We start from the raw sequence: 17,011 nt of genomic DNA, 5'->3' as shown, positions 1-17,011 counted from the left end.
CATGAACTAAGGAGTACTTGAATGCACCAGGACACTGGAAGATCCAGTAACATTTTGATTAAACTTACAGAGTCAAAACAAATAAAAAAATTAAACACATGTATGAATTGTTCACAATAAGATATGCATTTCAAAAATCGGCAGGAAAAGTAAATTCACCCTGTCTGTTTTATAAATAGATTAGCCATGCTTTTATTATCTACTTTCCGCCTCTACTTCCTGTTGTAAAAGGGGGCGGGGTTTGTCGTCATTGACGTGTACTGGCTCTGTTAGAGATGCGCGAGCAGCAGGAGCTACAGCTGATCATCCGAGGAACACTAACTAGGTGAGTTCATCACCTAATTTACAGCCTTTAACACACACTATACACACGCACTGTCACATGCTGTTGAAAGTTTGGGCTTCCATTCGGTTAATGATGCGAGAAGGGCGCTGCTTCATCACACTGTTGAATAACTGCACGATACGATTATAGGCGCTCGCTTGCTGACTCCTGACGTAAGAGTCCATACGCGCTGAATGTTTCGGCGTTTCCATCGGGTTTTTCCATTCTCTCTCTCTCTCTCTCTCTCTCTCTCTCTCTCTCTCTCTCTCTCTCTCTCTCTCTCTCTCTCTCTCTCTCTCTCTCTCTCTCTCTCTCTCTCTCTCTCTCTCTCTCGCTCTCTCTCTCTCTCTCTCTCTCGCTCTCTCTCTCGCTCTCTCTCTCTCTCGCTCTCTCTCTCGCTCTCTCTCTCGCTCTCTCTCTCTCTCTCTCTCTCTCTCTCTCTCTCTCTCTCTCTCTCTCTCTCTCTCTCTCTCTCTCTCTCTCTCTCTCTCTCTCTCTCTCTCTCTCTCTCTCTCTCTCTCTCTGTCTGTGTGCGAGACTGATGCTGGGAGTCGTGATGTTGATCTAATGCTGGAATCGCTGCGACAGAAAAGCAGATCAAATAATATCGTACTCGAATAATTAATAATGTAGCTGAACTGTAGAAGGTGAAATGAAGTCTTCTGAACGACAGAAACAGTAAGATATTTACAAGATCTAAGTTATTACTTTTACAAAAAAATGCAACAGCATTTTATATTATTAATTTTTATATTCATATTTTTTTTATATATTTCTATTTTAATCTGCATTAACACGTCTGTCATTCAGTTTCATTATTGAAATGCAGATGTCACTCCTAAAACTGCAGCATATGTGGATGCGGGTCCTCTTAAAAGCACCAAAAACAAAATGCTTATTAAAAAAAATCACTTGTGTGTGTGTTTGACAGAGTACACAGAGCGCTCCCTTTATCGTCATATAAGCATAGATGCACTGGGTGGTTTGTTCCTGTGTTTGGCCAGTATGCTGTGATCCCAGATCCCAGTTTGGACTCCTGCTGTGGATTGAGGTGTTTATCTCCTGTAGATCCGCTCTGGCACTGACGCTTCACAGTCAGTGTCTCAGTCTCGGAAGTAAACGATGCACAACGCTCAGGTGTTTCCTTCCTGTGTGTTCGATTTGTTGCCATGTCAATAAACGGCGCTTTGTGCGCTCAAGTTCACAGAGACCGAAACGGCAGAAAGCGCCGTTATATTTTACAAAGGCAGTTTTCTTGTCATTGTGAGTTACAGTTTGGATTTCCTACTGTAATTACTGTTAACGATCTGTTCCTCGCGGACTGCATGACTTCACCACCACAAGCTATCTTTTCTGCAACTAATGCCGAGTTCACACTACACAACTTTAAACGTGGGGAGATCGCTTTGCTGTTCAGACTTGCTCTGGAGTCTTGAAGTCGTTGTGGTGTTCACACTACCTGACACTACGTGAATAATCTGCAACAGGGGGTTACTCACTACACGAGCTGACAGCAACTCTGTCACCCCACGACTACTCTATCCGGTCCCCAAACCACGTTTTGTCACGAAAACACACGTGAGAAGTGGAATGGAAAATCGCGTGAAACAGGAGTTGTCTATTTGAAAATGCCGGGACAAAATTGGCGGTGCAAGTTGTTTGCGCAATGATCTCTTCAGAACCCCCCCAAAAAAGAGTATGGGTGAAAGGATGGATGAGCACACGCCGACAGCAGGGACTGTCTGTGCTTAAGGGCGGCACCAGATATATGCAGGTGCTAGATCATTCACAGGGAGCGCTGCGCAATTAAATTTATAAATGCTATTAATATTTGAGCAAAAACTTAGCAACTCAATATTTAATTATTTTAATTATCACAATTAAAGTTTTAATTTGATTAAATTCAACAAGCACAACATTCAGCATATATTCAGCAAATATTCTAAAATATTTCTTTTTATTAATAATTTTATTTCAACATAATATCTTGTTATTTTGACATATGTGTGCGTGCAACAAGCAAGATGTGCATCTGTAAATCCGTGCATTGATTTTTATTAATAAACTAGTGTTTTCTGTGTAAGTGTCGACTGCAAAGATGAAGTTGACGATCGCCATCTCCGTATACGCGCCTATATAGAGAAATGCACATAATGGATTACATCAGAGAGTAGCCTATTTATTTTCGTTTTGAATTGTTTCGTTTAAAAACATTTTAAGATTTCTATAGATATATTTCTCATGTCTGTGAGGCATACGGTGAGTTTCAGTTAATTTATGAGATGCTCCAGTTCACGTGCAATGCAAGTGACCGCGCAGGCGCCTCCATGTCATGATTATATTGTCTTCTATATTTGCTTCTTATTTATTAAATACAGGCAATTGGTTGACGAAAAAATTATTACAATTAAGATACAATTTATACAAAACGAAATTCACTTTAAAGAAAGGCTTTCTACTAAACAAAACTTAATGAAGTGGTCAAATCATGTCTGATTGACTCAATGTCTCCTGATATATTGCGCATCCGATCTTCCTTATTCTGTTCCCTTTTCATAATCAACATAGATGAAAAAAAATAACATACATTTTTTAACAAATATTAAACTAAATGCGCTTATTTAATGGCTACAACGTGTATAGTAGCCCTACAGACTCCCTATGTAGCCTACAAATTGCTGCACATTAATTTAATTCTGAATTTTGCAAGTTGAAAGGCATTTGTTTGTACATCTGTAACATTTATCAAGTTCACGGATAATTGTGTGTATATTAGGGGTGGGACGATACAGGTACCTCACGATTCAATTCTGTGGCGATATGTGGTCCACGATATGATAATATAACGATTCGCGATATCTACGATATAAAATATATTGGAAGACATTTCATCAACGATATATCACGATATATGTGACTGAAAAGAAAGATTAACAATGCATGTGTACATATTGAGAATTAATATACCGTAAAACTTCCCGGGTTTTTATTTTCCCAAATCGTCGAACTGCACCGGCTTGTATTCGAGACACGTCTATATGAGACAGGCCTTTATAATTTAGTGTTGAGATGTTGTTAATTGAGTTTAGGCGAGTCTCTAATCTCTAAAAATCTCCAAATGCTCCACGTGAAACTGCGGTCTTCCGACCTTTTACTATCGTGTCAATTGATTTTGATTAATATGCGCGAGGGAGAGAGCAAGACAGCGCTCGTGTTGTTTGAAGACGTGAGAGTGCGCGCGCGGCCGTTGCGCTCTCTCTGCTCGTAAAACCCAAAGTGTCTCCACACTTTAGAGTGGAAACTAGCGGGTGGGTCTTTGATTCGTTTTATATTGTTTTCCGCCATTCTTCTCGCTTCTCTCTGTTGTTGTTAGTTAACTTGTGTTCTTCACCGGCCGCTGTTTGCGCCACTTTACCCCTATTTACTCGAACAGCGCCCCCCGCAAACAGAATGGTAGATATTGGGTAGTGACAGTGACACTGACAACGGGTAAATTAATCATTTTGTGTTGTAATAAAATATCGATATTGGGCGTTAGTGTATCGATTATTTATTGCGACAGAGAGCACAACAATATATTGCAATATCGATTTTTTTTCCCACCCCTAGTGTATATATTAATCATTATGATACAAAAATCATAACAAAGTAGGCTATATGTGCAAAAAAAAAATCAGATGAGCCCAGAATATGAACGCAACGCGTTTAATTACACGTTAAGCATTTTCCTCCCATAGAAAACCATTATAAGAACGCATAATATGTCTTAATTCAGATTAGAATGTCCCCTTATTGTGTCGAAATAATGACTTATTACATCGAAATAACGAGATATTATGTTGAAATAATGACTTATTACGGCGAAATAACGAGATATTATGTTGAAATAACGACTTAATATCTCGAAATAACAAGATAAGTTTTCTTTTTTTATTCTTCACCATGCGGTTCAGGGCTTCCATAGAATACAGCCTGAATGTAATTGCTTCCAGAAATGATTTCTGGGGGTGCTATCGGGGAGCTTTGGTCTGTGCTGGGGGTGCTATCGGGGAGCTTTGGTCTGTGCTGGGGGTGCTATCGGGGAGCTTTGGTCTGTGCTGGGGATGCTATCGGGGAGCTTTGGTCTGTGCTGGGGATGCTATCGGGGAGCTTTGGTCTGTGCTGGGGATGCTATCGGGGAGCTTTGGTCTGTGCTGGGGGTGCTATCGGGGTGCTTTGGTCTGTGCTGGGGGTGCTAACGGGGTGCTTTGGTCTGTGCTGGGGGTGCTATCGGGGAGCTTTGGTCTGTGCTGGGGGTGCTATCGGGGAGCTTTGGTCTGTGCTGGGGATACTATCGGGGAGCTTTGGTCTGTGCTGGGGGTGCTATCGGGGAGCTTTGTTCTGTGCTTGGGGTGCTATCAGGGAGCTTTGGTCTGTGCTGGGGGTGCCATCGGGGAGCTTTGGTCTGTGCTGGGGGTGCCATCGGGGAGCTTTGGTCTGTGCTGGGGGTGCCATCGGGGAGCTTTGGTCTGTGCTGGGGGTGCTATCGGGATGCTTTGGTCTGTGCTGGGGGTGCCATCGGGGAGCTTTGGTCTGTGCTGGGGGTGCTATCGGGGTGCTTTGGTCTGTGCTGAGGGTGCTATCGGGGTGCTTTGGTCTGTGCTGGGGGTGATATCGGGGAGCTTTGGTCTGTGCTGGGGGTGCTGTCGGGGAGCTTTGGTCTGTGCTGGGGATGCTATCGGGGAGCTTTGGTCTGTGCTGGGGATGCTGTCGGGGAGCTTTGGTCTGTGCTAGGGGTGCTATCGGGGTGCTTTGGTCTGTGCTGGGGGTGCTATCGGGGTGCTTTGGTCTGTGCTGGGGGTGCTTTCGGGGAGCTTTGGTCTGTGCTGGGGGTGCTATCGGGGAGCTTTGGTCTGTGCTGGGGGTGCTATCGGGGTGCTTTGGTCTGTGCTGGGGGTGCTATCGGGGTGCTTTGGTCTGTGCTGGGGGTGCTATCGGGGAGCTTTGGTCTGTGCTGGGGGTGCTATCGGGATGCTTTGGTCTGTGCTGGGGGTGCCATCGGGGAGCTTTGGTCTGTGCTGGGGTGCTATCGGCGAGCTTTGGTCTGTGCTGGGGGTGCTATCGGGATGCTTTGGTCTGTGCTGGGGGTGCCATCGGGGAGCTTTGGTCTGTGCTGGGGTGCTATCGGGGTGCTTTGGTCTGTGCTGGGGTGCTATCGGGATGCTTTGGTCTGTGCTGGGGATGCTATCGGGGAGCTTTGCTCTGTGCTGGGGGTGCTATCGGGGAGCTTTGGTCTGTGCTGGGGGTGCTATCGGGGAGCTTTGGTCTGTGCTGGGGGTGCTATCGGGGAGCTTTGGTCTGTGCTGGGGGTGCTATCGGGATGCTTTGGTCTGTGCTGGGGGTGCCATCGGGGAGCTTTGGTCTGTGCTGGGGGTGCCATCGGGGAGCTTTGGTCTGTGCTGGGGTGCTATCGGGGAGCTTTGGTCTGTGCTGGGGGTGCTATCGGGATGCTTTGGTCTGTGCTGGGGGTGCTATCGGGGAGCTTTGGTCTGTGCTGGGGGTGCTATCGGGGAGCTTTGGTCTGTGCTGGGGGTGCTATCGGGGAGCTTTGGTCTGTGCTGGGGGTGCTATCGGGGAGCTTTGGTCTGTGCTGGGGGTGCTATCGGGGAGCTTTGGTTTGTGCTGGGGATGCTATCGGGGAGCTTTAGTCTGTGCTGGGGGTGCTTTCGGGGTGCTTTGGTCTGTGCTGGGGATGCTATCGGGGAGCTTTGGTCTGTGCTGGGGGTGCTATCGGGGAGCTTTGGTCTGTGCTGGGGGTGCTATCGGGGAGCTTTGGTCTGTGCTGGGGGTGCTATCGGGGAGCTTTGGTCTGTGCTGGGGTGCTGAAGCACTGCTAGCTCCTCCTATAGGGCCACCCGTGTCTGGCTACAGAGAGAGTTGGAGGAGTCAAGTCAAGTCATCTTCATTTATATAGCGCTTTTAACAATGGAGATTGTTTCAAAGCAGCTTTACAGAGATAAACATACAATTTACGGTAACAGAGATTGTTTTGGCTTTATAGCGATTTTTGAATAATGTTATTTCCAGCTAAAGTTGGTTTTGATTGATTCACTTCCAGCAAAATGATCATTTGTTATTACATTAGGGGCCACTAAGACGACGACGTTCTCTCTAAACAGACTTTAAACGCGAACCTGTGACCTGATGGCGTTCACATGCGCATTAAAAATTGATTCTATAGTTATATTCGTTTGAATGTGTGCGCAGGTTTGTAATTTCCAAACAAACCATGCCTAAACAAACTACTTGTCTTGCCTATAAATTGATACAGAATTTTATTTTATCACTTCGGGGTACGCGAACCGGATTTTCAACAACGCTTTATCTGTAGAGTGGGAAAGGGATCCTCCATAGGGAGAGGATAGTTGACACTTCAGCACTGTATTGTCATCGGGTCCAGGCGAATCTCCTTCGTCAGATCTGGACACGGCCTGGATCCGGCAGGCTGCAGGAAAACCTCGGGATAAACAAAGACACTAAAGTTAGCGTAGATGCCATTCTTCTTATGATGTAACGAGTACATCTGGATTTAAGGGAAGTGTTCCCAGTTCCGGCTGACCTAATCTATGCAGCCTAACATTGAATTATCGAAGTCTATAATGTATTATGTGTATGCTAGGGAGATGTGTTTTTAGTCTAGCTTTGAACTGACAGAGTGTGTCTGCTTCCCGGACAATGGTAGGAAGACTGTTCCAAAGTTTTGGTGCTAAATAAGAAAAGGATCTACCGCCAGTAGTCGATTTAGATATTCTAGGTATTATCAACTGGCCGGAATTTTGAGATCGCAATAGACGTGAAGGACTATAATGTTTTAAAAGTTCACTCAAGTACTGCGGAGCTAAGCCATTTAGTGCTTTGTAAGTAATCAACGATGTTTAATAGGGAGCCAATGCAGTGTTGACAGAACCGGGCTAATATGGTCATATTTCCTGGTTCTGGTAAGAACTCGAGCTGCTGCGTTTTGAACTAGCTGTAGTTTGTTTATTAAGCGTGCAGGGCAACCACCCAGTAGAGCATTACAGTAATCTTGATGTCATGAAAGCATGAACTAATTGTTCTGCATTTGTTAATGAGAGCATATGGCGTAATTTCGATATGTTTTTAAGATGGAAAAATGCGGTTTTACAGATACTAGACACGTGTCTTTTAAATGAGAGATTGGTATCAAAGAGCACACCCAGGTTCCTAACCGACGACGAAGACTTGACAGAGCAGCCATCAAGTGTTAGACAGTATTCTAGGTTATTACGTGTGGAAGTTTTTTATCCAATAATTAGAATGTCTGTTTTTTCAGAATTTAGTAGTAGGAAATTACTAGTCATCAAATTTTTTATATCGGCTATGGATTCCGTTAATTTTGTGAATTGGTAAGTTTCGTCGGGGCGTGAAGAAATATACAGCTGAGTATCATCGGCATAACAGTGAAAACTAATTCCATGTTCCCTAATGATATCTCCTAATGGTAGCATGTACAGAGTGAACAGCAACGGTCCTAGTACTGAGCCTTGTGGTACGCCATACTGAACTTGTAATCGATAAGACATATCTTCATTTATTGCTACAAACTGATAACCGTCAGATAAGTATGATTTAAACCATGCTAGTGCAACTCCACTAATGCCAACATAATTTTCGAGTCTATTTAAAAGAATGTTGTGGTCAATAGTATCAAATGCAGCACTAAGATCAAGTAACACTAATAGAGAGATACAACCACGATCGAATGATAAGAGCAAATCATTTGTGACTCTGATGAGAGCTGTCTCTGTACTATGGTACGGTCTGAATCCGGACTGAAAATCCTCGCAGATATCATTTCTTTCTAGAAAGGAGCACAGTTGTGAGGATACTGCTTTTTCTAATATCTTAGATAGAAAAGGCAGATTCGAGATCGGCCTGTAATTGACTAATTTTGTATGATCAAGTTGCGGTTTTTTAACAAGCGGTTTAATCATAGCCAGCTTAAAGGTTTTTGGTACGTATCCTAGAGACAAAGACGAATTAATGATAGTAAGAAGAGGATCTATGACCTCTGGAAGCATCTCTTTCAGTAGCTTAGTCGGTATAGGGTCTAACATACATGTTGTCGATTTAGATGATTTAACAAGTTTAGAAAATTTGTCCTCTCCTATGGCAACAAATGAATCAAATTTTTCCTCATGGAGACTACAATGCAATGCCTGATGCGATACTGTAGTAGACGGTTGCATAGTTATAATTTTGTCCCTGATATTATCGATCTTATAAGTGAAGAAGTTCATAAAGTCATTACTGCTGTGTTGCTTGGACACTTCTGGAGTTGAAGCTTTCTTTTTCGTTAGTTTAGCCACTGTTTCAAATAAATACCTTGGATTATGTTTATTTTCTTCTAATAGGGTTGAAAAATAAGCAGATCTAGCAGCTTTTAAAGCCTCTCTGTAAGCAATCGAGCTCTCTTTCCATGAAATCCGAAATACCTCTAGTTTAGTTTTCTTCCAGTTGCGCTCCATTTTTCTGGCTGCTCTCTTAAGGGCCTGGGTGTGCTCGTTGTACCACGGTGTTGGACTATTTTCTTTAATCTTCTTTAAGCACAACGGAGCAACTGCGTCTAAAGTGCTGGAAAAGAGAGAGTTAAAAGTTTCTGTTGCAATATCGAGTTCTTCTAAGCTATCCGGGATGCTGAGATGATGAAACTGATTAGGAAGATTATTGATAAAGCAATCTTTATCAACATCAACATCTATTCCATGCGATAATATTAGATCTAGATTATGATTACGACAATGAGTAGGTCCTGACACGTGTTGTCTAACTCCAATTGAGTTTACAATGTCTTTAAATGCCAATCCCAATGCATCTTTTTCATTATCTACATGTATATTAAAATCACCAACAATTAGTACTTTATCTGCAGCCAATACTAATTCTGATAGAAAGTCTGCAAATTCTTTGATAAAATCTTTATGGTGCCCTGGTGGCCTGTACACAGTAGCCAGCAGAATTCTCAAATGTGACTTATCGTTTACACTATATATTTTTACATTAAGCACCAATACTTCAAAAGAAGTATATTTAAAACTAGATTTCTTAGTGGTTTTGAAAATATTACTATAAATTACAGCAACACCTCCCCCTTTGCCTTTCAGACGAGGTTCATGTTTATAACTGTAATCTTGTGGGGTTGACTCATTTAAAATAATGTAATCGTTTGGTTTTAGCCAGGTTTCTGTCAAACACAGCTAGGGCTGTCAACTTTAGTCGTTTAGTCGACTAATCGGTCGATGCCGTCTTGGTCGACTGACATTCTTATTGGTCGACCAGTTGCATTTTTTTTTTTTTTACCAATAGAAAGAAATTTTCAATGATTTACTCCTTGATATTTATTCCTTAATAAGCAGTTAAATATTACTGTATTCTAAATATAATTAGCCTATGGTTTATCCCCAACTTTAAATTAAATGCTTTAATTTAGGCTATTTTGTAACAGCGCCACAGTTTAGCGCACACAGAACACACGGTTCGCACCTGTGGCTGGCTGCGCTGCTGCTTCGTGCTCAGTGAGGGATATAGGTAGTTTAGCTGTATTCATTCAGTTAGAACGCTACTTGTTTCGGTTTTTATGTTTTTATACACTATATGTTTTTATCTCGATGCGGCGTGGACGCACTTAGAAAAAAAAGAGCGCGTCGCACCGCGACCGCGTTGCTTCCATCATGAACGCGCACACCGCGCGCCTACATTTGAAATCGAACTTGAGCGCGCAAAAGACGTGAGCAGGCCCTTTAACGGCTTTATCATGCTGACTCAATAGATTGTGCTTTCTTGATATGTTTTTGTTTTTATTTGTCCACTTGACGCATTTGAAAATAGCCTAAATAATGTAACAAAACGAAAATAAACCTATATGCGGTCCTACAATACAGCCTATTATTATTAGGATTGTTTTTTAGGCTCTTTGGGTTTTTGTGTGTGTTTGTTTTAAAACGCCTAGATCGGCTGGACAAAAGTTTAACCCATAGCTTTGAAAGTAAAGAAGAATATACAGCCTGTATAAACAAGAGCTTTTGTTAGGATTTTTCATTGTGGCAGATAGCAGTTATATTTTTTGTAGCGTGTGGTGTGGTCAGGTGCGCGATTGTGACTGTTACTGTAGACCTAGGACAGAGCTCCTCACTTTTTGCAGTTAAAAAAAAATCACTTAATTTTCAAAGAATTGTATTATTATTATAGTTTTATGTATTTTTTATGTTTTTTCGTCGTTGTTTTATAAATGCTCTGACAATTGTTAAAAAATGTTCAATCAAAAGATCGTGTCTTTTTTTTTTTTTTTTGTCGACTAATCGTTGCGCAGGACAAGACTTTGGTCGACTAAGGATTTCTTTGGTTGACTACAGCCCTAAACACAGCACATCTAGATTATAATCTGAAATCATATCATTAACTATGAGAGATTTTGAAGTAAGGGGATCGAATATTCAGCAACCCAAGCTTTATCATTTGCTCATCTGTATTATATCTGTTTTTTATTTGTTGAACATCAATTAAATTTTTAACCTGACGTTTTTTGGATTTCCAAATTCGGGGAACAGACACAGTCTCTATATGATGATATCTAGGTGAAAGAGGCTCTATGTGATGGGATTTATCTGACCTTGGTGACGTGAGGCCGCTAGCAGACGGTCGGTTTAGCCAGTCTGTCTGCTTCCTGATTGCCAGATTGTCATGTTTTAGCTCTAAGACTATAGCGTTGATCTCTCACAGTCACCCATCTGCCCTGCTGCACGGGCTCTACTTCAGCCGGAACCGTATCATGTAAAGAGTTCACTATGCTAGGCGCATCCAAAACACTATCTAAAGATCTAGCATTCTTACCATCCTCAATTAAAGTTTGGATGCGTGTCTCTAGTTCTGAAATCTTCTCCGTCAGCCTGACTGTCTCCTTGCATTTATCACATATAAATCCTATATTACCATTGGAGAAGGCTATACTAAACATATGACATGTGACACAGGTGACAATAACAGGACAAGACATTACTCACCGTGTTTGTTGACTGATTCTTACTTACCTGGACTTATGAACTCAAAGGCGCGGGCGGGCACGAGAGAAAATAAATAAATAAATAAATCGCACGGGTGCGCGTTAACAGGCTAACATTAGCGAGTTAGCGTGCTGTGTTAACAATAACGGAAGCTAGAGATGTAAGGTTAATCTCAGATGTTGGGTAAGCTGTATTTAGTAGTATAAACAACTAGAAATGATAGTAAATGATAAATGATGGCTCAAAACAAAGAAATACGAGGCTCAGGTGGAGCTTACAACCTCGAAGCAAACAAACACACAGCAGGCAGCGAGGCAGACAGGAGCCTCGCTTCACAGGAGCCACAACTTCCTTATTGTGACGTATATCACAGTGTAACAGATTATGGAAAAAGAAATGAATGTAGGATGAGACATGGTTCTGTCCAGGGGTTGTTGATTGGAAGTGTGTGCAGATGTTGATTGGATGTTGAAATGTGGGCGTGGCTGTTGTGTGCAGATGTTGATTGGATTTTGAGATGTGGGCGGGGCACTCAGAAGTGTAAACAGATGTTGATTAGATGTTGAGATGTGGGCGGGGCACTCAGAAGTGTATGCAGATGTTGATTGGATGATGAGATGTGGGTGTGGCACTCAGAAGTGTATCCAGATGTTGATTAGATGTTGAGATGTGGGCGTGGCACTCAGAAGTGTATGCAGATGTTGATTGGATGATGAGATGTGGGCGCGGCACTCAGAAGTGTATGCAGATGTTGATTGGATGTTGAGATGTGGGCGTGGCACTCAGAAGTGTATGCAGATGTTGATTGGATGATGAGATGTGGGCGTGGCACTCAGAAGTGTATGCAGATGTCTCTGTTCTACCGCAACTGTTCCCAGCAGTTTTAGATCCCGTCTCTCTGTTCTACCGCAACTCTTCCCAGCAGTTTTAGATCCCGTCTCTCTGTTCTACTGCAACTCTTCCCAGCAGTTTTAGATCCCGTCTCTGTTCTACCGCAACTCTTTCCAGCAGTTTTAGATCCCGTCTCTCTGTTCTACCGCAACTCTTCCCAGCAGTTTTAGATCCCGTCTCTCTGTTTTACCGCAACTCTTTCCAGCAGTTTTAGATCCCGTCTCTGTTCTACCGCAACTCTTTCCAGCAGTTTTAGATCCCGTCTCTCTGTTCTACCGCAACTGTTCCCAGCAGTTTTAGATCCCATCTCTCTGTTCTACCGCAACTGTTCCCAGCAGTTTTAGATCCCATCTCTCTGTTCTACCGCAACTGTTCCCAGCAGTTTTAGATCCCGTCTCTCTGTTCTACCGCAACTCTTTCCAGCAGTTTTAGATCCCGTCTCTCTGTTCTACCGCAACTGTTCCCAGCAGTTTTAGATCCCGTCTCTCTGTTTTACCGCAACTCTTTCCAGCAGTTTTAGATCCCGTCTCTGTTCTACCGCAACTCTTTCCAGCAGTTTTAGATCCCGTCTCTCTGTTCTACCGCAACTGTTCCCAGCAGTTTTAGATCCCGTCTCTCTGTTCTACCGCAACTGTTCCCAGCAGTTTTAGATCCCATCTCTCTGTTCTACCGCAACTGTTCCCAGCAGTTTTAGATCCCGTCTCTCTGTTCTACCGCAACTCTTTCCAGCAGTTTTAGATCCCGTCTCTCTGTTCTACCGCAACTGTTCCCAGCAGTTTTAGATCCCGTCTCTCTGTTCTACCGCAACTGTTCCCAGCAGTTTTAGATCCCGTCTCTCTGTTCTACCGCAACTGTTCCCAGCAGTTTTAGATCCCGTCTCTCTGTTCTACCGCAACTGTTCCCAGCAGTTTTAGATCCCGTCTCTCTGTTCTACCGCAACTCTTCCCAGCTGTTTTAGATCCCGTCTCTCTGTTTTACCGCAACTCTTTCCAGCAGTTTTAGATCCCGTCTCTCTGTTCTACCGCAACTCTTCCCAGCAGTTTTAGATCCCGTCTCTCTGTTCTACCGCAACTGTTCCCAGCAGTTTTAGATCCCGTCTCTCTGTTCTACCGCAACTGTTCCCAGCAGTTTTAGATCCCGTCTCTCTGTTCTACCGCATCTGTTCCCAGCAGTTTTAGATCCCGTCTCTCTGTTCTACCGCAACTGTTCCCAGCAGTTTTAGATCCCGTCTCTCTGTTCTATCGCAACTGTTCCCAGCAGTTTTAGATCCCGTCTCTGTTCTACCGCAACTGTTCCCAGCAGTTTTAGATCCCGTCTCTCTGTTCTACCGCAACTCTTTCCAGCAGTTTTAGATCCCGTCTCTCTGTTTTACCGCAACGCTTTCCAGTAGTTTTAGATCCCGTCTCTCTGTTCTACCGCAACTCTTCCCAGCAGTTTTAGATCCCGTCTCTCTGTTCTACCGCAACTGTTCTCAGCAGTTTTAGATCCCGTCTCTCTGTTCTACCGCAACTCTTCCCAGCTGTTTTAGATCCCGTCTCTGTTCTACCGCAACTGTTCCCAGCAGTTTTAGATCCCGTCTCTCTGTTCTACCGCAACTCTTTCCAGCAGTTTTAGATCCCGTCTCTCTGTTCTACCGCAACTCTTTCCAGCAGTTTTAGATCCCGTCTCTCTGTTCTACCGCAACTCTTCCCAGCAGTTTTAGATCCCGTCTCTCTGTTTTACCGCAACTGTTCCCAGCAGTTTTAGATCCCGTCTCTCTGTTCTACCGCAACTCTTTCCAGCAGTTTTAGATCCCGTCTCTGTTCTACCGCAACTCTTTCCAGCAGTTTTAGATCCCGTCTCTCTGTTCTACCGCAACTCTTCCCAGCAGTTTTAGATCCCGTCTCTCTGTTCTACCGCAACTCTTCCCAGCAGTTTTAGATCCCGTCTCTCTGTTCTACCGCAACTGTTCCCAGCAGTTTTAGATCCCGTCTCTCTGTTCTACCGCAACTCTTCCCAGCAGTTTTAGATCCCATCTCTGTTCTAGCACAACCTGGGTTTTCTCTTTGATAGCAATCTTTCATTTGAGTATCTGTAAAACCACATTTTTCCATCTTAAAAATATATCTAAATTACGAAATATGCTCTCATTGACAAATGCAGTTTTAGATCCCGTCTCTCTGTTCTACCGCAACTCTTCCCAGCAGTTTTAGATCCCGTCTCTCTGTTTTACCGCAACTCTTTCCAGCAGTTTTAGATCCCGTCTCTCTGTTCTACCGCAACTGTTCCCAGCAGTTTTAGATCCCGTCTCTCTGTTCTACCGCAACTGTTCCCAGCAGTTTTAGATCCCGTCTCTCTGTTCTACCGCAACTGTTCCCAGCAGTTTTAGATCCCGTCTCTGTTCTACCGCAACTGTTCCCAGCAGTTTTAGATCCCGTCTCTCTGTTCTACCGCAACTCTTTCCAGCAGTTTTAGATCCCGTCTCTCTGTTTTACCGCAACGCTTTCCAGTAGTTTTAGATCCCGTCTCTCTGTTGTACCGCAACTCTTCCCAGCAGTTTTAGATCCCGTCTCTCTGTTCTACCGCAACTGTTCTCAGCAGTTTTAGATCCCGTCTCTCTGTTCTACCGCAACTCTTCCCAGCTGTTTTAGATCCCGTCTCTGTTCTACCGCAACTGTTCCCAGCAGTTTTAGATCCCGTCTCTCTGTTCTACCGCAACTCTTTCCAGCAGTTTTAGATCCCGTCTCTCTGTTCTACCGCAACTCTTTCCAGCAGTTTTAGATCCCGTCTCTCTGTTCTACCGCAACTCTTCCCAGCAGTTTTAGATCCCGTCTCTCTGTTTTACCGCAACTGTTCCCAGCAGTTTTAGATCCCGTCTCTCTGTTCTACCGCAACTCTTTCCAGCAGTTTTAGATCCCGTCTCTGTTCTACCGCAACTCTTCCCAGCAGTTTTAGATCCCGTCTCTCTGTTCTACCGCAACTCTTTCCAGCAGTTTTAGATCCCGTCTCTCTGTTCTACCGCAACTCTTCCCAGCAGTTTTAGATCCCGTCTCTCTGTTCTACCGCAACTGTTCCCAGCAGTTTTAGATCCCGTCTCTCTGTTCTACCGCAACTCTTCCCAGCAGTTTTAGATCCCATCTCTGTTCTAGCACAACCTGGGTTTTCTCTTTGATAGCAATCTTTCATTTGAGTATCTGTAAAACCACATTTTTCCATCTTAAAAATATATCTAAATTACGCCATATGCTCTCATTGACAAATGCAGAACAATTAGTTAATGTGTTCATGACCTCAAGGCTAAATTATTGTAATGCTCTACTGGGTGGTTGCCCTGCACGCTTAATAAACAAACTACAGCAGCTCGAGTTCTTACCAGAACCAGGAAATATGACCATATTAGCCCGGTTTTGTCAACACTGCATTGGCTGCCTATTAAACATAGTATAAATGTTAAAATATTGCTGATTACTTACAAAGCACTAAATGGTTTTGCTCCGCAGTACTTGAGCGAGCTCTTAACGCATTATAGTCCTTCACGTCTATTGCGATCTCAAAATTCCGGCCAGTTGATAATCAGTCATTCAGGGAACCCACTGATGAGTTGATTGTTAAAACATGTATCTAATTTGCAGTGTTTCTGTGTGTGTCTCGTGTCTCAGGTAGTGGGGATGGCTACAGATAGAGGGATAGTGGAAGACTGGCTCTCAGAGTTCAAGGTGAGTCAAGTAGCATGCAGTATTAAGGCCTGATGGTGTGTGTGTGTGTTTTGTTACGACCCCGTCTAGGGTGAGGCCGCAACATAAACTGGAATTGGAAACCAAAGATCCTTTGTATACTTTTATTTACAGAACCACAAATGAAAGCACAACTTTAGGGGTGAGCAAAGGCCAAAACAACAAACAAACACCAACTAACTCCTGACAGAAAATCTAAATTCCCTATCAAAAGAAAATAAATACAATAAATTACCCTATCTCCCTATCTAAGGAAAAACAGGAGAAAACACTATTTACAAAAGAAATGGCACTCACCCCGTACAGCTTCCATATGTGGACACAATATTTACAATAGTTTACAAAATATACAAAAAGGAAATGAGATTGACAGCCACTTATCAACTCAAAGCCAAACTTCACACTGCACACAACAGGCAGATCAACAAGCAAGCTAGCAGTAACAACACACTGTAGCAAACACACAATAGCACATGTACAATTGAACAACAGGAAATCCCAAGTTGAGCAGAGCTCCCTCTTCAGGCACTCCAGATCATTTTATTGCCCCTTTGGCCCCCATTAGCACCAATCACATCTGGAGATCACTTTGTTCTCATCCAATCCTGTGAAAGAAAGGGCAGGACAAAAGAGAGAGAGAGAGAGAGAAAGAGAGAGAAACAAATACACAATACGTCTGGGGACGTAATAGTTTCCAGATAAACAGACTGCTGGTTCAGGAAGGACGCTGTGCCTTATTATCTCAATGCTTGAACACACACACAGTTGAGGATAGCACTATTCATTCAGGGGAATGCTGTAATGTTGGGGTTCTCAACATATTAATCAACATGTTAATCATATTAATAAAATCTATTGTGATTTTCCTCCTTGCATAATCCCCCAAACATAACACATAAAGACCTGTAGAAACTCTAAAATCTAAATTGTGAATTAGCATGATGGTAAAAGACAATGTTCAGACTGTCAGACCTTTTAAATATTGTTTTTTTTTATAGTTTCTCAAGTAGATGATGGTCACG

General features: G+C 43.2%; 1 protein-coding gene across 1 annotated transcript in view; it reads left to right on the top strand.

The window, feature by feature from the left end:
* The first annotated feature begins 216 nt into the window (after positions 1-216).
* The window catches only part of hycc2 (hyccin PI4KA lipid kinase complex subunit 2), a 61,217-nt gene continuing 44,422 nt past the window's right edge, over positions 217-17,011 (top strand). Inside the window, exons 1-2 of the mRNA XM_056232610.1 lie at positions 217-325; positions 15,915-15,971. Of these exons, the coding sequence (XP_056088585.1) occupies positions 15,924-15,971 (48 nt within the window). The 5' untranslated portion in view covers positions 217-325; positions 15,915-15,923. The remainder of the gene's footprint in view (positions 326-15,914; positions 15,972-17,011) is intronic.

Source organism: Rhinichthys klamathensis, unplaced genomic scaffold (genome assembly GCF_029890125.1).
Source record: "Rhinichthys klamathensis goyatoka isolate OS25496 unplaced genomic scaffold, OSU_Roscu_1.1 h1tg000350l_1, whole genome shotgun sequence".
Classification (NCBI taxonomy): domain Eukaryota; kingdom Metazoa; phylum Chordata; class Actinopteri; order Cypriniformes; family Leuciscidae; genus Rhinichthys; species Rhinichthys klamathensis.
Note: the sequence above shows the minus strand (reverse complement) of the source record. Positions and strands in the feature narration are given on the sequence as shown.